Source organism: Alligator mississippiensis, chromosome 1, assembly GCF_030867095.1.
Source record: "Alligator mississippiensis isolate rAllMis1 chromosome 1, rAllMis1, whole genome shotgun sequence".
Classification (NCBI taxonomy): Eukaryota; Metazoa; Chordata; order Crocodylia; family Alligatoridae; genus Alligator; species Alligator mississippiensis.
The window spans coordinates 191367214-191392228 of record NC_081824.1 but is presented as its reverse complement, the minus strand read 5'-3'; the positions used below and the strand labels follow the sequence as shown (position 1 = coordinate 191392228).

The following is a 25015-nucleotide window of genomic DNA, read 5'->3' as shown; positions in this document are numbered from 1 at the left end:
TAAAGATCTTGTGACAGGTATTCACAGGTATTCCTTGTTCCACATCAATCAGATCCACTACAGTACACGCTTAATCATCCAAACTCAATGAGGTGAAGCATGGCATCATGGTTTCATCAGAGGAGCACTTGTTTGAAGCTCCCAGCTCATCCCAGGGAAGGCTTCTAGAGAAGTTAAGCCCCTGGCTCCTTGGACTCTGAGAACTGGCCATTTAGTCACTGACACTTCTGTGGCCTCCTCCACTGACCTGGCTTAGTGCCTGGGGAGGGACTTCACCTCTTTAAGGGGATGGAGTGAACCCAAAGTCACATACAGCAGAGCAGGCAGCTCTTCTTTAACCAGGGGCAGGCAATTATTTTGGTCAAGAGGCTGCTTACTGAGTTTTGGCAAGCCATTGAGGGCCACATGACAGGCAGCTAGGGGCAGATAAATATTAATTTTCTAAATTTTTTAGGGGCCCCATGGGCTGGATAGAATGGCCTGGCAGGCCGTATTTTGCCCTCCCCTGTATTAAACAAAAAGAACAATATTGGTTTGTTGGTCAACCACAGTACAGCAGGCAGAATCCTTGGGCCCAAAGGTTGGGCTGTTTCCTCAGCAGTCTTTGTCAAGTAACAGCCTGTCTCTCAAGTCTCTTAGGCTCCTCTCATTGTGCCTCCCCCCCACCCCCTCCCCCGTCTCTGGGCATATCAAGACTTTTTGTACTATACTTTTCTGAAGTACCTCCCTGGCACCAGAAACAGCAGGCAGTCTCTGGGTCAGATACAGATATTGGGCTAGGTACGGACAGTCAAAAAGCCCAAGGCTGAATTGATTCAGGCTGTGCAGGTAAGTCTAAGTTGCACAGATTAAAATGAAACAGAAGTGAACAGACATTTTACCTTTGATTCAGAAAATGCAGCCACATGCCTCCAGTAGGTGAGGCCAGAAGCCGGGGGACAATAGAGTTCGGCTCTCTGGCTATGTGTTCACTTCCTCTTCCTGCTGCCCCTGAGGTCTCTAGGATTTACAGTCCAGAATCACAGAAGCAGGACTCTGCAGGGACTCTCATCATTTCCTGTTCCTGCTTCCAGGTGCCTTTGGGATTTGTAGTCCACAGTTGCTGCCAGCAGTAAGTTTGAGCAGGGGAAGGGGTGTTTAACCCCCATCCCTGGCCCCAGACCCCAGCTAGGGATTGCCAGTCCCTCTCCCCACACCCTCCGTAGACTGGGCTGCATCCCCAGCTGGGCTTGTCCCCCCCACTCCCCCTCCCTTGTCAGCCAGCCCTCACTGCTTCAGCGAGGGAGCAGAGGAGTGGGGCCAGCCCTACTCTCTGGAGCAGCCCAGCCCAGGACTGGAAAGCATGCTGGGATGCTGGGGGACTGTGATTGAGCTTGAAGCAGGAAGGGGTCTGGGACAGAAGTTTCAAAAACTGGTTTGACCTAAATCAGTTGAGTCTGATACTACATTCAACCAGGTTTATCTTAAACCAGTTTCAGCCATTTTGAAACTGGTTTATATGCACAGAGCTTCTGTTCTGTTACAGGTTTAAACAAGTTTCTGATCACTTAAACTGGGTTATACGTAACTTCTGTCCCTAGTCTTACTGGTAGAAGTGATCGGAAACCAGTCTATACTTGTAACAGAACAGAAGTTTGGCACGTGCAGACTGACTTAAAAATGGCGGAGCCTGATCTAAAATTTATGCCCCCACCAAAGGGTGAATGTGTGTTCTATTTGCTAATGATCTAAACTACACTGCTTGCAGAAAACCATGTAACTTAGATTGATTTTGCCTCAGGCTTTTTGAATGTCTTTACCTAGCCCAGCAAATTGTGCCAAATTTTGTCATCATTGCTTCATGGCCCATTCTCTCCTAGTAGAGCACTCAAGCAGATCCTCTTCAGAGCATTCTTTCTCTGTAGACAAGCTAAACAGGAAAACTGAGGCATGTAGTGTTGTTATAACATGAAATAAGGCAATCAGGACTCGTAGTAGAGAAGATATATCTTTTATTAGACCAACAAGATTTTTGCAAAAAACTTTCTTTAATTGTAAGCTTTCAGGCACAGACACTCTTCATCAGGCATTGGAGAAAAGATTGTAGAAGTTCTCCTGGGTAGAAATGGAAGTTCATATTTCATAGGATTTCACAGAGGAGTCAATAGATGGAAAACTCCTCTGGGCAGTCAGTTTATAGCTGGTATGAAGCCTCTCACCTCCTGTGAAGATCTGTGATGATGCAAACTACCTTGAAACAAAGGCAGGAGCAGGATCTCAGGTTTCAGGTTTTCAGTTGCTTCCTGCTTGGGAAAATATGAAGATTTTATTTAAAAAATAGGCTAAAATTCAATATCTTCCATGTGTCAGGTATCCGGGTTGTAGCCATATTGATCTAGAGGAAAAGGCAATTAGGACTTGTAGTAGAGATGATGTCTTTTATTAAACCAACAAGATTTTTGCAAAATTTTTAAAATTACAACATGAAGGCACTTAACACCCCCCTCCCCCCCAAATTATAACAAAAGTATAGTCTGTCATCAGAGCTGACCCAAGCAGGGTGCGGGGCCCAGGGCAAATCAGCCCATGCAGGGCCCTGCCCTCACTCCAATCCGGGCCCTGGACCTGAAGAAGCTGCCGCCGCCAATGCCAGCAGCAGCATCGGCCGTGTGTGGGGGAACAGAGAGGTAGTGAGCGGCTGGACTCAGAACCGCTGCTCCGCCCCACTCCGTGGGGCCCCCCAAAGTGTGGGGCCCGGGGTGGTCGCCCTGATTTGCCCCTTCCCCCCCAGGAATGGCCCTGTCTGTCATACATGGTCATTTAACAAATCTATTAATGACATTGAAAATTTTGTTTGCCTCCCCTTTTCTCGCATAGGATATTATATAGTCAAGGTAGCACAGTGCTTAAAATTATGTTCGTCTGACTTTCTTAGATTGTCTTAGATCATGAAATGTGCATTGAAGTACCCATTAGGATGTCAACACATTTGAAGCAACAACATCATACCACTAACATTTGCTTTATTTTACAGAGAGGGTGGTATGATACTGAAAATGAATATTACTTGCTTCTCTTCACCTTGACTGTTCGTTGCATCTACTACACAAGTTTCAGCCTAGAGTACTGCTGGCATGGGTCTACTCAGAAGCGGTACCACTCATTCCTCTGGATGCTGGCCTACATGTTTTACTATCCTGTGTTCCACAATGGACCCATTATGAACTTTGATGAATTTAGTAAGCAGGTAACAACACTTTTAATATCACGTTGCTATTAATATTTAGTTAATCTGATGTTTACTGAAGGCCAGATATGTGGAGGAGCACCTCCTACCACCTCAGCGTGCTAGATGCTCCCCTTACCTTTAATGTGTGTGCTGAGGGGTGTGAAAAAGTTGGATCAGTTGGCAGTGCATGCCCTGAAAAAATGAGAAAGAAAAAGCTTGAAAACTAGATGTAGGCCTTAGTCAAAAATACAGATTATGAAATACTCCCAGACATCAGGAAATTTTGGATTTGGATCCAAATTCTGAAACTCAGACCTATTTTTGAAAGGCCACTCCACAAAATAGGTAACTTCTTTTGAGCTGGCTGATATAGATGCTGAAGTGATATTACATTAAAGGGGATAGAGATGAAGGGGCAGATTCTTTAATCTTGAGAGATGTCATAGTGAATCAGATGGAAATTTTGGATAGACAAAGCCTAAAAATTCTTTTTCATCCAATCTTACTTGAGATGATTCTTATTATAATGTATTTTATAATGCAGTTTGTAGATGAATCTGAGCTAAGCTAATTTTGCAGTTACCTGCTTGATAAAAAATTCTCATTGAAGAGATTTTCAAATAGAAAATGTTCTTGAAGTCAGCTTATCTTCATCTGCCCTTTCTTAGCATGACCTGAATTACGTTTTATAAGAAGATAGAGGAACACTTAAAATGCAAGCTTTGGTGTTCCTGCTTCCATGTCAGCTATAAAAAGATACTGAATTCACAAAAGGCTATTAATTAAAACAATGTATATATTTGATTGATTGATTAATTAAAGAAAAATGTCCAAGTAGAATTTAATATTAGTCGAATAGGGATTTATTTAGATTTAAAGCCTTGGTGTGAGAAGGTGGAAAACTAGTATGATCATTTCCCAATATATATACGTTTATCTTTTGTGTTATCCTGTGGTGTCTTGGAATCATGATTATATATTTATTTCCCTTCTGAAACAGGTAAGTAGGGTTTTTCAGTCACCTAGAAGCATGGGAGAACTAAGACAGAAGTAGTAGTTTTTTGTCATGTATTTGGTGACTTGGGGCACCTATACATGTGATGCTGCTGTGCTCCAATGTGTTGTAATTAGCACACGTTGGAGCAGACTTGATTAATTGTGTCTGCTGTGACTTTGCTGGACTGTGCTAATTAGTGCAGTCCAGCCGCCTCTGTGTCATGTGTGTTCAGCATCCCTGCATTTCAAAATGTTGATGGGGGTACTTTAACTAAATCTCATGAAACAAACTTTAGTTAAAGCACTGTGATGCCATTTTGAAGTGCAAGATGCTGAATACACATGACACTGTGGGCACATTAATTAGAGGGTCTCTCAGAGCTGCTCTAACTAAAGCTCCCCTGCCTCCATGTGTTGGAGCACATGTATAGAAGACACCTTTTGGGTCAGACCCAAACCAGCCTTGGATGGACATTCACTTATGGCGGTTTCAAAGTGGAGGAAGATATGCTGTTCTGGAATGCAAAGGAGCTATTATGCTATAATGCTACATGTGCCCATATAGCAGGAGCCTGTAGCAATACAACTGAGCTAAATCACCACAGCTTTAACCCCAGCTGAAGCGGGAGCAGTTTTGCTACATCTATATCACTACAGGCTTCTGCACACTACAGGCTTCAGCAGGTGGAACACCTGCTGCTTAGTTAGGAACAGTGGCTTCCTCTTCCCTTTGGAAACTGCTCCAAGGGAATATTTCAGGGGTGTAGGTTGTAAGTGTGTTGGTCTAAGGACATAGGCAGACAAGGTTCTTTGGGTAAATCCGATATTTTTTATTAGACCAACTCAAATAGTTGGAAAAATTCTTCTTTGCAAGAAGAATATTTCCAAGGGAATATTTGCACATATTTCTGTCTCAGTTATGTGCTACAGCACCTAAAATTTAGGTGTCTTGCTCCAGGACAGTGACTTGAATCACTGGGGCCTAAAATTCCTGTATAGTGAACAAAAAGACCTTGGTCTTTCTTGCAGTGCTCCATAGTGCCTGTGTGCTAAGTAAACCAGTGCCTTCAGCCACACAATCTCCTTGGGCTAAGGAGGGCCAAGATTACAGGTCTCTCACTTCCTGGCAGAGGCTCTAACTGCTAGACCAACCTCATCTGCCCTGGTCCACAGGTCAGATTGGGTCACAGGCCCATGGACCCCGGACTCTCCCCTCTCCCCATGCGGGTTTGTGTGCCAGTGGCTGACTCTGGGGTCTATGCTGCATGCAGCCAGGGTGGGAGCTGCGACTGAGAGCCTTCATAGCTGACGACGCTCTTTATCCCAGCTGCAAGTGAGGCACAGTCGGGATGGAGAGCCCTGTGTGGGCTGGGGGTTTCATGGACCTCTTAGCCTTGGGGATCACAACAGCCATGATCCTCAGGGCTCAGAGGTTTCACTCTGGGAAAGGTGCACCCGTGCAACTAGGAGCCCTGTTAGCTGACAGGCTCCCAGCCACCCTGCTACACATGTAAAAATAAAGCTTGATAGCAACCAGCTGCAAAGTTAGTACACATTTTTGAAGTCTAATTTTATAGCTGGTTGGAGCTTTTTATCATGTGATAGCTACTTTGCACATGTAGCTGGTCTTAAGGTAATCATTCAATTAACCAGTTAATTGTGCAAAACTTTTAACATGTAGAGGGGCCATAGAAAGAGACTTTATAGGATCATCATGGGTAGACAGGCTCATAATGATAAAATGTTCCTTCAGATGCTTTTATGCAATTCATTTGGCTGCCTTGAATGTATCATAGCTGGCACTTGATCAATATATGTACTTGATCAACACCTTCCACTGACTGAAATTTGAAAGCAGCTACGATATTTACTCGAATATAAGATGACCCCCAATAATTAGATTATGTAGATGGAAAATTTATAAATTTGTTATAGAAGCTAATTATTAGAAGTTGGCCTTGAATTTGTCCTCTTCCCAGTGTAGCAGAAAAGGAACTACTTGCCTTGCCCCAACTTCTTCCCTCTGCAGTCTCTTCCCCACTTCCTTACCATCAGACCTTGCTTTCCCTGAGCACATGAAAGTGTGGGGCAAATTAGAAAACACTGACCATGAAATAAACATGCCTGTAGTAGTTTGTATATAGTACACATAGGCTTAGTTCATGTGCAGTTGAGGCATTTTACTTTCTTGAAACTACTAGAGGTTTTAGCACAGGTACTCCATAAACACAATTTTAAACAGCACTATTCTTTCTACTTGTATAGAGTACAAACTATGCATAATATTAGTCCAAAGCCAAAAGACTGATGGTTTATCATATAGTTAATTGGGCTGGATCCCAGCAGAATCAACAGCATTTCAAGCCCTGCATTGCTTGGTATGTGTGTGTACTCCAGATACCCTCCACAAAGGATCCATATGCTAATTAGCCCCCCAGTCATAACTGGAATTGAGTGTTCTTGTCACAAGTCCTAGAATCCTCCAAAAATTTATATGCAGATAAGATGCAACAAAACTGGGTTTGGCTCCACCTCATGTGGGGTGGGGCTACACCAATCATATGCAATAGGCTGAGAGAGGGGGTGACAGAGGGATTCTGGGTGAACTGTTTGTGTCCCCATTTGATGATGTTTCCCAGACATTTACAGCTGATGAGGAAACAGGAATCACTGGAAATAAGAAAGAAAGGGATAGCTCAGCTGTGGGATTGAAGAGGAAGTCAAATGTATTCACTATAGTGGCTGACAATGACTTGAAAAAAGAGTTGATGCTGAAGGGAACTGTGTTCAAGTGGGCACCACCATATATAGGGGTCTACTTAAATTGTGGTTTTGCTGATTTCTTGGAAACTACAAAATCCAGGATTATCTGTGAAATCAACAAAAATAAAATAAAAATAAAATGCTGGCTCCCTAGCGGAAGCCAGTGGTTCTCACGGCTGCTGTGGCTCCGCTTTGCAGTCCATCTGGGAGAGGAAGGTGCTGGCTTGGGGGGCAGCACAAAGGGCTGAAGAAAAGAGGGCCACTGTCTGTCCTTGTTTGTCCTTCCCCTTGAGGCCTCTTCACCAATCAGCTCTGAGGGATGGGGCTGCACAAAGGGTAGCCAGCAGTCAAGATGGCAGCTGGCCTCTTCTCCTCCTTCCCACTGGGGTCTCTCTGCCAGTGAATGCTGAGGGACCGGTCTGCTGGAGCACATCCACAGAATGTCCATGGAATTTGGTATTTATGCCATGACCAACCTATGAATATTGGTGAGTCTGATCACAATTTAAGTAGACCCCTAACCATATGTCTTATTCAGAAGGGTTGCACTAACCTATTCTTGTGATAGGTTCCTATCAGTATGTTTGCCCCATATGGACCGTGTGTTTTAAAGTAATCTTTAGTGTTGGCTCATTTAAATTAACTTCATAGTTGGTTTCCATGACTGAACACATGCTGTTTTTGGCAGTAGTTTCATGATAGATAGTATTTAATGAGGTTTCCTTATATGCATATGTAAGACAAAGACCCTTTTTCCCCATGCTGTTTGAATGAAGAAACCTCATCTTGTATTTGAGTGAATATAGTAATAACTAGGAACCTACTCAAATTGTGAGTTTGCGATTTTCCGCAAAATATGGCAGTTTCCATGAACGCTATGAAAAATGGCAGTTTCTGCAATTTTGCACAGAATTACTAGAAAAAAAAACTTACTAAAAATAGTAAGTGGCCCAGTCTCACAGCCCACCGCGGGGAGCTGCTAGCATGAAGGGGAGCAGCCAAGATAGTAGCTACTCCCTTAGCTGCTGATTGGCTGAGGTGGCTGCCTTTTGTGCCCCTCTTGGGCTGGATGAAGGGCAGCCCTTTCTGCCAATCAGCAGTGATCGGTGGGGCTGCATGAAAGGTAGTCCTCTTGGCCAATCAGAGATGAGGGGCTGTGCTGTCTGGGCCCCACAGCCAATCAGCTGCTGGGGGCGGGGGGCAGTGTGATAAGCCCACATAAATGGTGGTCAGTGCTGCAGTTGGTCTACGGAATTGCCCATCTGCCACTCTGATTTGGATAGGTCCCCAATAATAACTTGCTGTAACAAGGTGCATGGCTCAGAGGCTGCAGCCCAGCTGCAGAGGGCTAGAGGGTAATAGCTTGCCTGCCTGCTTAGGAATCAGCTGGCAGGGATGATTGGCTGGCCCTGGAAGAAGTTAAAAGCTCACAGGGAGATGACAGTGGAGAGGCAGGGAAGCTGAGAAGATAGGCAAAACTGAAGCATGGTGGAGAAGCCCTTGTCCTGGATAGGAGAGATGTGTGGGAGGGATTTTGTTAATAGTTTGTTATTCTGTTTAGTTTGAGGTAGGAAAGGGGAAACACTGGCTCCTGGGCCTGACTGAAGGAGTAATAACCCACTACACTTGCCAAACCCAAAATTTAGAACATGAAACCAGTGGTGCCCCTAGAGCACTGCCACTTATTATGAAAGGACTGTCCATCTTAATGAATACATCTCCTTCAACTCCTTGTTTTGTTTGCCATGCTCTGGGGACTTCTTCAAAAACACAGCTGAAAATGTTAGTGATACTTTCCTTTTTTCTTGCATGCTGGGGTGAGTAAGAAAATAGTTAACCATTCTGACATTTATATTATCGTCACTGGGATATGAGTAAGTATCCATTTAAGTAGATGGGCAGTTCAAACTTCAAAAGAGCTGCAGTTTCCGGCTTCCTGTACATTTATGCAGATGCCTCTGGATTGGTTCCATTTGCTTTTTGTTTTTGAAGCTTTTCCTGGAAGTCATAACTAATTTTTAATTGAAATGAAACCTGAGACTCTGAAGAACACTGGAAAAGCCAATCTAGATACTTACTCATATCTGAGACTTTGGAAAACATAGGGGTGAACACAGCGACTTTGAATTTGGTGATTTAGGAATATAAACATTTTAGATAATTGCTTTAGATGATTTTCTGTGGGGATAAGCAAAAGTTAACTGTTGGCCTGGTAGTATCCTGTTTCTGATGGGTTATATGAACTGGCTTGATCTCCAGTTCCTGAAAAATAAGGACCTACATAACAGAGCATCATCACAGTTGGCACCAGTGGCCATCATGTTAGCAATCTCAGCAGAAATGGTCTGCAGGGTATAGAAGATTCTCACAAGGCACAGAACTTGTGCATACTATATTTGCCTTTTTGGTAAATGCAAACGTCAGTTTTCAGTGTTGTCAACCAGCTACCATTTTTGAGCCTGTAATCACTTTAAAACACTGCCAAGTATATATTTCTACCTTAGTCTTCACAGGTGGTTGGTAGGTAAGTTTACTGGGAAGGACAGATAATTGCAAGGTAGCTTCATGCAGGAGATGTGTACAGTGATAACACAGACCTACCAGCATGTTACTAAGACAAAGGTTTCTTGCAGTTAACATTTTAGAAAAGACATGCTGGTAGGTCTGTGTTACCACTGTACACATCTCCTGCATATGTGATAAGGTATATGGAGGGGTTATTGGGGTTTTCCATCAAGAATAAGCAGCTTTCAAGACACCAGTGGTGAGCACTGTCTATCACTGTCTATAATTTAATACAGACAATGCATAGATATCTATGCATAGACAATGCATAGATAGTTCTGAAATACATGATTGCTGCATAGCCCAAAGGAAGATAATCTGATCAAATAGCTTGTACCACCAGTATAACAAATAGAAATGCGGAGCACCATGTACCCTCAGAAAACTATTATAGACTTGTGTGTGGTTTGAAATAAAATACCAAAAAATGTCCCTGTGCTCTTGCAACTCTATAACTGAAAGCAATATGCCTGCATCTGTTCAAATGAATGCTAGCATAACCAGCTAGAACAAGGGTGGGTAGTTCTTTCGACTGGTGGGCCACTTAATGAGTTTGGTGAGCTGCCAAGGGCTGCACACACAAAATCTTTCAGAAGATATCATTTTAACAAATTATAGATAAAAATAAATCATATACTAAAAACAAAAAAATCTACTATAACATTTTAATTCTCTTTCAAAAGTATTTTTTCCTGATTTATGTTTCTTTGAGTAGTGTATATAGAGGTGATTGCATAATAGTTCAAATAAAGTCTTACTCTTGTATATTGTTTGGAGTGTGTGTGTGTGGGAGGGCGGGTAGTGTTGTCTTGTGTGTGGGGGCTGCCCATGTGTTAGGTCCTGGAAGTTGGCCAGGGTTGGGGCTGTGTGCAGCAGAGCTTGCCTGGGGGTGTGGTGCTGTTATAGGTGCAGGTGCTGGTGAAGGTGTGTTTGGCTGCAGCATGGTGGTGGCTCCTGTTCCAGCATGAAGGACTTGAGCTTCTACCCACTTGGCCACCTAAAGTTGGCTGCTCATCATGCTGGACAGGCAGAATGGGTGGAAAGCGGCTGGAGCTGGAATGGGAGCATGGCGTGGGCTGCCCTAAGCAGGAGTGGGTGGAGCTCAGCTTTGTGGACTGGTTCAGGGGCAGCCACAGGCCAGATACAATCAGTTGATCTGGATCTGGCTTGCGGATGTATTTTCTTCACCCCTGAGTTAGAAGTTACTACTAGATTTACGTGAAAAGCTCAAGAAACTTGAAGAGCTGCACTTACTCTTGGTGCGTAGTATAAGTCAAGGTTTCCTTAGTAAAAGCATGCATAATGACCAAACTGAACAAAATCTGAAGTATCTGTAATTTTAAATATCATTAAAAATACAGTAAGAGAGGCAAGGCATGTCCCTAAATAGGCATTGAGATTTTCAAAGCTATTGACATGCTTATTTTCCATTAAAATTAACAGGAGTCAAATTTCAAAATTCCATATGTGACTTTGTATATCTCAGGCCAAGCTACTAAATGAACACTTGTATTGAGACACCATGCATGTGATATAGGAAACAGAGGTGTTGAGATGCTGACTGACCCAGCAGGCGTGCTGTATAAATTAAAAGGGCAGAGTCAAGGAATTTCTCAGCACTTTGAAGAAACTTGGTTTCACTGCCAGTAAAATGTCATTAAGGGAGATGAGTCAGAACCGCAAAAGCATCTGCTAAGCTCATTGAGAGATGTAATCTTCTAGGCTTCACTGAGAACAAGTCAATCATTTTTGCATCTATAAAGCCCTTTTCAGGAACAGAGCAAAACTAGTGGGAAGTGGGGAAAGACAATTCAAAGGAATGAGATGATTCCTTTATAACACTGGTTTAAATGAAGAGGAAGTTTTTTCCTTAGTCTTTATTATTTTATACCCTCAGAAGCATTCTAGTCATTTCAGTGAAACTGTCCTCATCATAGCTAGTTTCCACTTTAGGCATGGGAACAGTGAGAGAGAGTAAAATCTGGAGAAGGATCAGATGCAACTTTCTGTAATATGGATGAGTAGATCTGATTGGATCTGTGAAGTCTCTGTGTTAAACAAGAAAGATGAGATTATTAAATAGTTGATAATACTGGTTTACTTGTTGCAGATATTGCAAAGGAGGTGTATTTCCTTAAGGGACTTAATTTTGGAGGGAGATAATTCGCTTAAGAAGAGCTATTCTGTTTCAGACCACAGGTCCATCTAGCCCAAGATCCCAATATTTCATTGTAGCAGGGACTGGATACTAAGGGAAAGATTCAGAACCTATCCAGATTGATCTGTCTCTTGCCCTTCTTCCCTTCCAGCATTCAGAGACTTAGGAGGTTGCACCTCTAACCATTGTGTCATTTGAATATCCATTCATGGGCCCACCCTGCATGGATTTGTCCATTCCTTTCACTAGCTTTGTCAGTGTGCATAGAATATAAAGAAGAATGAGAACTGAAGAACTGCTTTATTGATCTCAGGGCTGAGAAGAGGGTTGCTGTTCAGCATGCTGCAAAGGGGAGTTGTAGAAAATGAAAACTAGATCAAGTCCATGGACCAGAGTTTAGCAATAATGCTACTATCTTGTAATAATTCATAGGCGAAAATGAAACAGTGGCTTTTCATTAATATCAGCAGTCATTTTTGTATTATAACAATGTTCACAAGCCCTATCAAGGCCTGAGGCTTCATTGTGGTTAGGCACTGTACAAACACATGCAAAATCATGGCAATCTTAGTAGGTAAAAAATATGAGCTAGCTTCTATAAATTCAAAACCAAAATTGAAGTTGCATTATTTTCCTATATATTACCTCCACATTTACAGTTTAGCTGAAAATGTAGGATTTTGCATGTGGAGATAGGTGGGAATACTCATTTTGAAAGTATACTTGTGCAGCCAGTTGAAACCTTTATGCTTCCACCCCAAATTTCAGGAATTCTGTCTATTTTCCAGACTCATGATTTGTTTTGAGCATGAAAATTCATAGTGGTGCCTGTAAGCATGACTTTTGCCATGTGGAGACAGAATCATTTGGAATTTTAGTAGGCATAATAAAGGAGGCATTTGAAAATTGAAGATTGTTGGCTGCAATATTCTTTGGTTGAACCAGTTGTAGAGTGCAAGTTTTGGAAGGCAGTGCAAGTTTCCCACTACACCATTAGATTATATTCTGTTTCACTTCAGAAAGGAGGTAATGTGAAAGTATATGAAAGTGTGTAATAGAGTTAATGACATAGAATTTGGTGGCATCATGGGAAACTTGCAGACTGCAAAATTTAAATCTTCTCCCATGCAATTTTAACTTGCATGATCACCATTTGCTCAGCAGATTTCCACTGGTCTCCTTGACCTTGACTCTAATATAGGAAGAAGCATGCACAGCAATCAGCTGTTCTTGAGCAATTAATCCAGTCTATTATGTACAAACAGGAGATTTTTCAACATCTGGCAGTATCCTTTTTTCTTTCCCCATATCTTGTCTTCTACAAATATTTCACCAGGGCCGGGATATGGAAAATCCCATTCTTTTTCTGTGTTGAAATTTTATTTGGCTTTTTCTTTCTGTTGATAGAGAATGAGAATATTGGAATTAATTATCTCATCCCTGGACTTTTTTAGAATTATAGGACCTTAGAGTAACTGATAGTTTGTCTCTTTCTGCAGTAGTTTATTTTTGTCAGCTTTGAGTCTGGTTAATGACATCTATAGCATTCCCATGGTTTATTTCTCAAAGCTCATATTTTTAGTACAGTGCACAATTTGTCTTGCAGTACTGTTTTACATAAAGTCATGGAAATGGAATCTTGCTGCTAAGGCTGCCTTAGACCTTATGGTTTGTGCTTGCCTACTTCGTAGTCCCCTCGATCACTTCTAGCCAGTAGCCAGTTCCTTCTTCCACAGCAAACTGAAATAGCTTATTTTTGTGTAGGCCTCTCCATGGTGGTTTTGAGCATGTGTACGAGCATATGCATGGGTAAGCCCAGGTATATGGGGATGGTGAACTTTTCTCATATGCAAGTTGCATTACCAGGAATCAGAGATAGGATTCAGAGTTCAAAGAAATGCCATCAGCATCCAAGAGCAACACCTCTGGTTCACTGGTGAAAGACGATTCGCATTTAAATGGCACCTCCAGAATTAGAAGTACTTTCTGAATAATGTGTATGAGTATACACATTAATGCACAGCATATTTAATATACAGGCAACCCCTGGTTAATGCTGTTTTGCTTAGCGCTGTTTTGCTATAACGCTCATTTTAAATTGATACCTGATTCCACTTAGCGCTCAGTGAGTTTCATTGTAACACCCATGGTTGCTATCTTGGGTCAATAAAAACACTTGTAGTTGCCATCTTGGGTCATCAAAAACTTTCAGTTTCTCTTAACACTCGTTTCACTTAATGCTCGGTTTTTCAGGAACCAATTAAGAGTGCTAAGTGGGGGTTACCTGTATGCACAAAATATGTCTGAATGAATCACCTGGTTGTTTTGCACCTTCTTTTGGTATGTGCTTTTTGACAATGTTATGTACCACTTTTAAGGCAACCTGTGGCTCATGGGCCAGATTCAGCTCATGAATACACTGGATCCAGCCCACAGCAGCTCAACAAATTGAGAACCATGGGCCAGCTACAGCAGTAGAGGTGGCATCCCCAGGGTCCTATTGCTTGCCCTGTTCAGTATATTCTCTCTGCTGTGTCAGGGGAGTAATCTCTAGGGTCCTAGCTATTTTCCCCTGACAACATCTGTTGGTTGCCAGAGAATGCAAGGTGTGGCCCATGGTGAGGGCTGGGTTGCAAACAGTGGCCTGACATGGCAAAGGTTGCCAGCCCTTGTTTTAAGGCATTTGCAAGGACAGTGGGCTAAACTTGTACAGCTTAATAAGATCTATGACCTGTTCCCAAAATCCTTTGAAATCAATAGACATTCAGTTCAGATCTGGCTTTCTCTGAGGGTGTCAATATTACTTTGAAAGGCAGATGAATATTTGTATTAGTAGCTGCCTCGCACATTGAAAAAAACATGTTTTAAAGCTTTCTGCTCCCTAGATTTTGTATTAAAGCATTCTTTTTAAGTTAGACTATCTGGTTGGTTTTCTCTTCTGCTGTAAAGGCTGTTTAACTAAATACTTCAAAGAAACAATGCCTTTTAATTAAGTCAACAAAATATTACATATCTGCTGAGAATCGATCTCTAAAGTTTAATGGAAAGAAATTAAAAAGTAAATTTCCTTTCTCTCTCTCTTTTTTAATTATAATAGCTGTATCCAATCAGTGTTGTAATTCTAGGGGGATTTTCAGAGTCTGAAGGCAAGGTGTTTTCTTTGGAATTAATTAATCCAAGAGATGATAAGGGAATTACTGGTAGCTATTTTTTTAGGATGTTGAATTTCTGTTTATCTCATGGAGTGAATTTTACTTACTTTTGTTAGTGGGAAGAAAATGTATAAGATGATGAAATTGTATTGTTAAAAATTCATAAGAGAGCTGTATATTTTGTGAGTCAGTTTTCTAGATCAATGGGCAGATTAATTCTCCTATTATAGGTTTCCTGCATCTTCTTTTAAAGCCTCTAGTGCTGGTCACTGTCAGAGAAGGGGATCTTGCACTAGACGGACCATGTATTTTGTATTAAAGGAATTTCCTCAAGTTAGGTTATATGGTTGGTTATGTCTTTTGCTGGTAATCCAGTATGGCAGTTTTTACTTTCTTGTCTTGCAGTTTGTGAACAGACATCAGAATGAGGGACAACAGTGGTGGATACAGACTGAGAAAAGTAGAAACCTGGGAGAGTTTCCTTCTATTTATTTCTTAGTAGACACTTTTTGCTGGGTAAAGTGCTTGGGGTCCAATTCATAGAGCCAGAGGCAAGTCTTAATAAATGGAACCTGTATTCCTCTGATAGGGGAAGAATTGGTCCATCTTTGAGCAACTTCAATTGTGACGGTGTTCAAAATGATAAGACCTTAAGGCCTCCAGGCTCAGAATTTATCTGGCATCGGGTCTGGAGGAGGATTGACAGCTCTCTGATATGGCATGTAAATTGGCAAGATGAGGATGAAGGGTGAAATACAACCTGTGCTCATTGCTTATACATGCATGCACTTATGCTTGAAGCTTCCATTAAAACAAATCAAATACATGAACATCCACAAGCATTGTATATTTGCTTCACGGAGCAGTACATAGCATTATGTGATAGATGTCAACCAATATATCCTGCAGTATTTGCAAAGAATGTTCCCTGAGCAATCAAAAAGCTAGTTCAGTGCATTACCCTATGTGTCGGCAATATTTTATGGAGGAGAGCAGGAGGGGGTATAATGACCAGGGAACCTGGTTTCTTCTGTTTATAAATCGTAGATTTTTTTTTTTTTAAACCCCATAAATTCTCTGATTAACCCCCACCCCAAATCAGTGTTTTTCCATGATTAAAATGAAACACCACTATACATATAGGTATCAGTTGAACACAATGTTTTATTGATATATTTACATTTTTAAAGCAATTTGGAGCTTACCAGTGCCACAATCACTATAAAATAAAGTCTAAATACCTATACATTGTGATAGTTGATTTTGCGTTTTTTACCATGCAAAATCAGAGCTCACCCTGCCTCTTTCACTTACCAGGATGCAGGTTCAATTGCTGGTGCCTTACCCCTGCCCATCCTGTTGCCCCTCACTCCCAAGCCCCAGCACCCCCAGCCTCCTGGTTCCCCTCACTTCAAGCCCACAGCTCCCCGGCCCTGCTGGTGCCCCTCACTCCTGACTCCTAGGCCCCCAGCCCTGCTGGTGCCTTTCACTCTCAATCAACAGCACCCTGGCCCTGCCAGAGCCCTCAATTCTGACATACAGCCCCCCCAGCTGTGCTAGTGCCCCTCATTCCTGTGGGTATGTAGGGAAGGTGGGTGGGGGTGGACAGGTGATGCAGTGGAAGAGGCACATGCTCCTCAAGATTTGTGCCCACAGAGGCTGTGTGGGGCTGCAGCCAGGCCGGTCTGGGCAGAAGCCACCTCCAGGACCTGGAGCTGGAAGAAGCGTTATGCTGGCATGGTGAGGTACAGAAGCACCAGTTGGTGGTGGTGCAGAGTTGTGCCCCTGCTGCTGCCAGGTGTCTGTGGCCACAGAGGCAGCTCCTGCTTGGAGCTGGTCTGGCCCAGCTGCAGTCCCATTCCCCACTGTGGGTGTAGAAATCTCAGGGATCATGTGCCCACCTGCCCTCCCCCCCCCCCGATTAAATCCCCCCCCCAGTTTGTGCAGCCTGTGCTCCTTCTTCCCTCCACCCAACACATAGCCTGTGCCTCCGCCCCCCCCCCCTGCACTCCCCATAGACTTACCTGGAGGGAGCTGCAGGAGGTGCACTCCAGTGTTGCCTGGCTGCCATGTGCACATGAGTGCACACACGCATGTGGTGCCCCCTGCCTCCGATTGTCCTCCTCCTGCTCCCTGCAGCCCCTTGCAGGATGGAACTTGGCCAGCCTCCAAAGGGAAACCCACTGTTTCCTGTATTTTTCTCTGTTAAAGGGGAAAATCTGTGATTTTCCCCTTTAAAAGAGAAAATCCATGTTTTTCTCTGTTAAAGGAGAAAATATGCGTTTTTATCTGTTTTTCACAGCGAACAGAAAACCCAGATCCCTGGTAATGACCCAGCTTAGGTTGGCAGGCAGGTGTTAGGACCCAACTGCAACCACTGCTTCTCCCTTCTGCTCACCTGCAGTGTGGCTTGGTGAAAGCTCGCCTCTGTCAGAGCCTGTGCCTCCCAACTGCCATGTGGCACAGATAGAGCTCCCCTTCAGCTGGACCCCCTGGGAGCTGACTGTGGCACAGGGAGAGCCTCCCACTGGTGAAACCACAGTTCTGTGGGCCAGATCCAGAGGCTGACCCCTGCCTTACACATGTTAAGTGGAAATGGTGCCACTGCAGCATGCACAATTGCAATCCCTCATATTCCAGTTGTAGTGATACAATTCTGTAATGCAGACAAAGTCTAGAGGGGAAATGCTCCTTTTTTCCATTTGAAAGCATGTGTGAAGTTCTTCAACAGACAAAAATGGAACTGAATTCCCATAAATGCTGCATACAGCCCTGTGGGAGTGATTGTAAACGTCTTTCACTTACTACTTACATTTTTCCACTTCTGTCTCCAAAAAATAGATTAATAACAATAACTTTAATAATAGGGTCTGCAGAGAAATCCCCAGTGCCACACTGACATACTTCCCTTGATGACAGCAAGAAGTAAGAATAAATTAAGAAAATGGCACCAAAAATTCTCTTTGAACAAAACCTCTGGCCATTTGTGAAAACTGTAACTGCTTTTGATTACTTCTTTTAGATGAGGAGACAAGAAGCCTGCCGTCTGAAGACTAATTTTCGCATTTTAATCCTGGGCATGGTTCGCATTTTCTTTTGGTGGTGGCTGGCAGAGCTGATGATTCATCTTATGTATATGCATGCCTTCTACAGTAGTTCTCCACATCTGGAAGCTATGTCTGACTGGACCTTAGGTCAGTATGAAAACAAAGACAAAACTTACATTAAATACATTTGGTAACAATTTATTATTATGGGACCTACTCAGTGACTAAATAATGTTTTTAGACATATAAGACATATAAAAAGACAAGGGGCTCCCAGAAGAATCTCACAATTCTAATTGTTCTATTTGTTCACAGGTTTAACTATTTGGATATTTTCAAATGTCAGTGTAATGATGACATTAAAAAAATTAAGAAGATTGAAAAATATATATGCAAATTCCTGAAATTTCCCCTTCTTTTCTCTATTCCCTCCCTTTACTTTTTGATATTTTCTACTTACAATCTAAGAAAAATATAAAAAACAGTAGAGGAAGGGATTCAACATGAAAACCTGATAGCTCAATGGTAATGATCTGCTTTTATCCTTCTAGTTCTGTGGGTTTTGCTATCATAGTATTAATAAATACTTTCTGGGCTTTGAAATAGTTTTCCCCCATACCTTTTTAGTGACTTGTTATTTCTCATGGATATTTGGTCATTTGATTCTAGATGGTTATATAGGTTGATGATGTGAACAGCATAAAAATGGATATAGTCCTGTATCAGTGTGCAGCCTCCAGGGTGCAGGATGTGCTTGAATTTGCTCTGCCCACTTGACAGCTTCTCTGCTCAAGGTGCTGAAAATGCTAGTTATGCCTCTGATGTAAGAGACTGTAGCCAGTTGAATTTAGGGATGCTATTCTTACAAGAATCATTATATGATTCATAGAATCACAGAAGCGTGGAAAATTAGGGTTGAAAGACACCTCAGGAGATCACTAGTTCAAACACCTGCTCAAAGCAGAACCGTCCCCAACTAGATCATTCCAGCCAGGGCTTTGTTGAGCTGGGCCTTAAAAACCTCCAAGGATGGAGATTCCACCACCTCTCTAGGTAGCCTGTTCCAGTGCTTCACCACCCTCCTAGTGAAAAAGTTTTTCCTAATATCCAATCTAATCTACCCTTGCTGCAACTTGAGACCATTGCTCCTTGTTCTGCCGTCTGCCACCAGTGAAAACAGTCCAGCTCCATCTCATTTGGAACCCCCCTTCAGGTAGTTAAAAGCTGCTGTCAAATCCCCCCTCAGTCTTCTCTTCTGCAAACTAAATAAGCCCAGTTCCCTCAGCCTCTCCTCAGAAGTCATGTGCCCCAGGCCCCTAACCATTTTCTTTGCCCTTCACTAGACTCTCTCCAATCTGTCTACATCCTTTCGGTAGTAGAGGCCCCAAAACTGGACACACTACTCCAGATGTGACTTCACCAATGCGGAATAGAGGGGAATAATTACTTCCCTTATTCTGCTGGCAACACTCCTACTAATGCAGCCCAGTATGCTGTTAACCTTCTTTGCAACAAGGGCACACTGCTGACTCGTATCCAGCTTATTGTCCACTGTAACCCCCAGTTTTTTTTCCTGCAGAGATGCTGCTTAGCCATTTGGCCCCAAGCCTTTAGCGTTGCCTAGGGTTTTTTCCATCCTGAGTGCAAGACTTTACACTTTTCCTTGTTGAACCTCATGAGATTTCTTTTGGCCCAATCCTCCAATTTGTCTAGGTCACTCTGAATCCTAGCCCTACCTGCCAGCATATCTACTACACTCCCTAGCTCTGTGTCATCTGTGAACTTGCTGAAGGTGCACTCCATCCCATCTTCCAGATCGTTAATGAAGACATTGAACAAAACCAGCCCCAGGACTGACTCCTGGGGCACTCCACTTGATTCCTGAATGTGTGGTTCTGAAAAACCATTGTGTGGCTCTGAAAAAGTAAACTTTTTGTTTGTTGGATGAGAGGAGATGACACTCACCACTTCCATGAGTAAAAAGGAACTACTTAAAAAACTCATGAGCTAAGTTGTCTGCCCAGCAGAAGGCTAAATACCTTTCATTATACACTGTCCCTTGTCTTATTTTTGAGTTTATGTGGTTAACAAACATTATGTCCAGAAGAGGGCAGAGATGTATGAATTAATACATCTACTTCATCATGCCCACCAGAAACCAAGCTAGAGCTTCACCTCCATGCTTTGTTCATCCACAGGCTTTCATGATTTGTAAAGTAGATTCTTAATTAGCATCTCCTGTTCTATAAAACATTCTTCAGTCAGTTAAATCAGCTAGCTGCTGATATTTTATGAATTTGTATGATAAAAACCTTGAAATGTAATGGAACAGGTTAAATGCTGACCATATAATAAGTGCAAGACTCCAGAATTAAGGATAAAATATTCAAGAATGAATTCTGTTTATAGATTTTCCTCCTTTGATGGTAAATAAAAAAATTACTATCCATGAAGCAGCTCAGTGAAATAGGTTGCTGACATATTCATTTAGTGCAATCAATGTCACATCCCAATAACCAAACCTCATTTTGATCTGGTGATTAGAAAATGCTTAAAATGCAAGGGTAGATGATGAAAGTCTGTTGCCAAACAAGTCTGGACTATAAAACTGCCTGGCTGATTTGAATATGATTGTCAGCTTTTAAACAGCCATGCCATGGAGAGCCTACATTTATGGTAAGAGAGGGGATAGTATGCTCTCATGAAGGGATTGCAAGTGACTGTGTAGTTAACAAAGGTAAGTCCAGCAGTTAAATAATTCAGTTCAATGAGTTTACATTGCAGTGCATCCAGGGAAAAATGTCCCTAATTTTTTAAGGGTTTAGGTTGTAGCCGTGTTGGTCTAAGGACATAGGCAGACAAGGTTCCTTGGGTGAATTTGATATCTTTTATTAGACCAACCCGAATAGTTGGAGAATAGTTATTAAGCAAGCTTTTGGGTTCAAAAACCCTTCGTCAGGCTAAGGAGGTTTCAGCAGTTGGTGTGTGCTTTTCCTGGATGGAATGAAAAGTAAAGAAGCCAGGGGCTGGGCTGGGGAGTCAGTTGCCAGGCAGATTGTAATGTATCAAAAATCCAATGTCTATGTTTAGTCCCTGAACTCTAGTATCCAGGAGGTTGATGAAATGGAGCTCATAGGCTCGTCTCTGGGAAGTGACTGAGAGATCATCACCAGAAGCAAACTTCCTCAAGTGCAGAACACACCAAAAAGATCCAGACCGTGCCGGGACAAGAAATGCAAAACCTGCCAACACATCTCCACCACCCCCACTATTACTACACCCCACAACAGAGCCATCAGCATCCCTGGATCTTACAGCTGCACCTCCAGAAATGTTATATACCTCATCCAATGCACCAAATTCCCTGATGGAAGATATGTAGGAGAGACCAAACAACAACTGTGCACCAGAATGAACGCACACTGGAAATCTATCAAAGACAGAAACACCCAATTACCGGTGGGGGCACATTTCTCACAGAAGGGCCACTCTCTCTTCAGTTTCTCAGTCCTGATCCTCAAAGGAAACTTACACAACACTTCCCAGAGACGAGCCAATGAGCTCCATTTCATCAACCTCCTGGATGCTAGAGATCATGGACTAACATAGACATTGGATTTTTGATACATTACAATCTGCCTGGCAACTGACTCCCCAGCCCAGCCCAGCCCAGCCCAGCCCCTGGCTTGTTTACTTTTCATTCCATCCAGGAAGAGAGCACAGCAACTGCTGAAACCTCCTTAGCCTGATGAAGGGTTTTTGAACCCGAAAGCTTGCTTAATAACTATTCTCCAACTATTCAGGTTGGTCTAATAAAAGATATCAAATTCACCAAAGGAACCTTGTCTGCCTAATTTTTTAATGGTTTTATTTGGTTTTGTTCTGACAATCTGATCTTGGTGGTGTTATTATTGTTACCACTATTATTATTAATAAGAATAATACAGGTCTTCTTAATGTGAAGTCAGACTATGATACATTAATAATAGGTTCCATTTTGAGCTTGAAATATGTGACAGTGGCCTTTTTTAGCCTATAAACTTTAATGAGAAGATCTGTTTTCCTCTGATTCTTTTCTAGGTTTTTATAGCTTTACATACCTTTGTACTGTTTCTTTCAGAGAACCCAGTGTACTTTTATTATTTTGCATTTTATAATAACGAAAGTATTTATATCACAGGCTATGGATAGGTGTTCAATTCCAGCACTGTAAATTTTAGGGAAATTTGTAAAGCTAATAAATGTAGTGAGAATGGGGGATATATAGGCATTCTAGCCCCCTGGCTGGAGAACAATTAAGTTACTCACCAAGGAGCAATAGGGGGCTGGTCCTTTGCTCCCCCTGCCCCATGGCAGGCAGACTGTAGTTCTGTTTTCCTCTGATCCTTCTTTGGGTTTTAAAGCTTTACTCACCTTTGTATGGAACCAAATGTTTGGTTTTTTTGCTACTGGTATAATTAATAATAACATAGCGGCAATAATAAGAATAAGAATACAGGTCTTGATGTGAAGTTAGGTTGTAACAATTATAAGTTCAGTTTCAAGCTCAAAATCTGTAACGTGGGCATCAGCTAGAGGTAGCTTCAGGGCAGAGGCAGCCTCCCACTGCCTGGGAGGTGGGGCTGCCCCTGCCTTCCTACTGTGCCAACAGCTACCCACAAAGGGCAGAGGGCATGGGGCATGCTTTTTGCCACCCCCTCCCCCTCCACTCCCTGCGGATGAACCGGTTGTTCCTTAGGGGCTATGGCAGTGGTAAAGAGCTGCCTTATCCCCTGTAAGAAGAGCAGTCTGTTCTGGGGATTCTTGCAGGGCAGGGGGTAGAACTGGTTGCTGTCCATGCCCTGAGGGGCCCAATGCTGCTCTGTTCACCCCCACCACCCCTGGCAGTCACCCTTGTATCACCCTCTGAGCAGTCCTGGTGTGCCCAGTGCCATTCAAAGAATAGTGAAAAGCTGTGCTGCTCTTGGAACCTTATACCAGGGAGCACCAGTACTGTTCAAGCAGTGGTGGGAGCTGCACTGCTATTCAAAGGGCAGGAGTCAGCACTGGGGCTTGAAGAATCTTGGTACTGTCAAAGGCAACAGGGTCCCTGCAGAGGTCCCTGACAGTTTACAGCAGGGCAAGTCAGTCCCTTTAAAGGAGGGAAGGAAAAGCAGAGGACTATGGGATAGTGGGGGTCTGAGAGACCCTGAGAAAAGTGTTCAGGTGTTATAGTTGTTGCTAGAAAACTTCTGTCTCTAGAGAAGTTGTTGTTTAGAAAAACTGACATCTTGTTGGGGAAGAGCTTCTCAAAACCCCTTTAACACCTGTATGCTAGCCTTTCTTGCTGGGAAAAAAGCTGTTTTTCCTGGCCCAAATGTTATGTCTTTACATGCCCAGAGATAAACTGAGTCATGAGACTAGGGAAATAGATGGTTGCTGATTCTAGAGCAGGGGTTGGCAACCCATGGTCTGTGGGTTGGATCTGGCCCATGGAGCCATTCTAGCTGGCCTGTGAGTAGGGGTTTTTGGGACAGTGGGTGACTGGCAGGGGCCCACATCTTTGCCAGGCAGTGGGGAGAAGCAGTGACAGTGGGGCTTAATGTGGGGAGCAGTGACTGCGGCTCCAGCAGCAACAGTGCAAGGCCAGGTTGGAAGCCATTCAAGCTTGGAGCTAACCTCTGTTAAGTCCTGTTAAAGTGGCCCCCAATGCAAAAATATTGCTGACTCCTGTTCTGGAGTATTAATGACAAAAAATGTATTAGGCTGTTTGCATCACAGTCTTCCTTTTATGTTTCCTATTTGTGAACTTTATATCCTGTAATCCCTGGACAAATTGAAAGTTGTAGGTTTCACCTTGCTTGAATCAGCTGTTGGATAGCTGCTTTCCTTAGTGTCTAAACTTTAATATGAAATGTATGAAGGTGTATTATAATCAATTCTAGTTAGGTTGTTTAATGGAAAAAATGTATAAATTGGGATGATACCAAATTGCTCTTACAGGGTTTGTTGGAAGCTTTGGAGCAATGAAACAAGTGGCCAAATACAGCACAGGTTAAAGTTTTGAGTACATAGTAATCTATCAACACAGGTGTTATCCCCTGTGTAGCAGGAGCCAGACTAAGTGAGTTTCCATAAGTAATAATAGTTAGAAGGATATGTGATTATTTTAGACAACTGCATGCGTAAGATGTATTCTGAAGCCCAAAATTAAAGACCTGAATGTTCTCATACAGTGAAAAAGTGTGATCACTCTGACTAGTGTTAATCTTTTTTTGAACTGGGTTTTTGCTTTTCTAGCAGGTCCTAATGTACAGCTGATCCAGAGATTCACTTAGGGAATGTTGTCAAATAGTCAGAGTCCTTCTTTGTCACTGTCCAAGTTATAAAGTAAACTCTGGCTGCCTTATGGAAACAGAACTCCTTTCTAGTATTTAAGCACCTCACTTTCTTCAGATTCACTTGATGGTGCATAGGCCTTGTTGTTTCTCTCATCTTCCATACTGATCACTGTCAAAGCCAATAGTGATCTGATCTGCTTGGCAACAAAAGGAGCTCTTACCTATACTAACCTAGCCTGTGGATAATATTTCATAACCCTCATTCCAATAACATTTAAATGTTTCAAACTCTCCGGTAGTGCTTGAACTTCATTTCTTGCTGTAAATACCCTCCATTTTCCAGTCATTTTCCTTAGCGAGGTACTGGCAAAGTAGTGAACTTGTGCTTCAATTGCCCATCTTTTCCAATAGGTACTGCCTTAAATTAAATCATAGTTAATAAAAAGGAGACTAAACTAAATTAATATGCAAGAACAGAACTTGGAGGACTATGATGAAATTAGAAGAGATAATATTTACAGAAATGAAACCAAATGTGACAGGGCAAGCTTGAGGCCGGATCCCAAAGTGGCCCAACCACCTGCCTAGGGCAGTCTGCCCTGACTCAGCTGCCATGACTTGATTGTTAACTTGATTTATTAAGGGGGAGGCTGCCCATTCCTTGCCCTGATGTTAGGGGGTGCTGTCCATGGCTCCCAGCTATGATTGCTCCCCAGTCTGAGACTGGAGCAAACTCAGTCCATAGTTGGGCTCCATTCATTCTCACATTCACTCCAACCCCCACTCTCATGGGAGGCCTCTGGTAT

The 25015-nt window shown here is 42.7% G+C and overlaps 1 protein-coding gene across 8 annotated transcripts in view; it reads left to right on the top strand.

The window, feature by feature from the left end:
* Positions 1-25015, top strand: part of HHAT (hedgehog acyltransferase) — a 384776-nt gene that overhangs the window by 49432 nt on the left and 310329 nt on the right. For 7 of the 8 annotated variants that reach the window (XR_009457282.1, XR_009457281.1, XR_009457276.1 and 4 more), the window contains 2 exons: positions 3014-3226; positions 17865-18036. Coding sequence is in view for 3 of the 8 variants with exons in the window: in XM_059718178.1 (XP_059574161.1) it covers positions 3014-3226; positions 17865-18036 (385 nt within the window). In the remaining 5 variants the exon portion in view is untranslated. The remainder of the gene's footprint in view (positions 1-3013; positions 3227-17864; positions 18037-25015) is intronic. The other variant, XR_009457284.1, reaches the window with a different exon arrangement.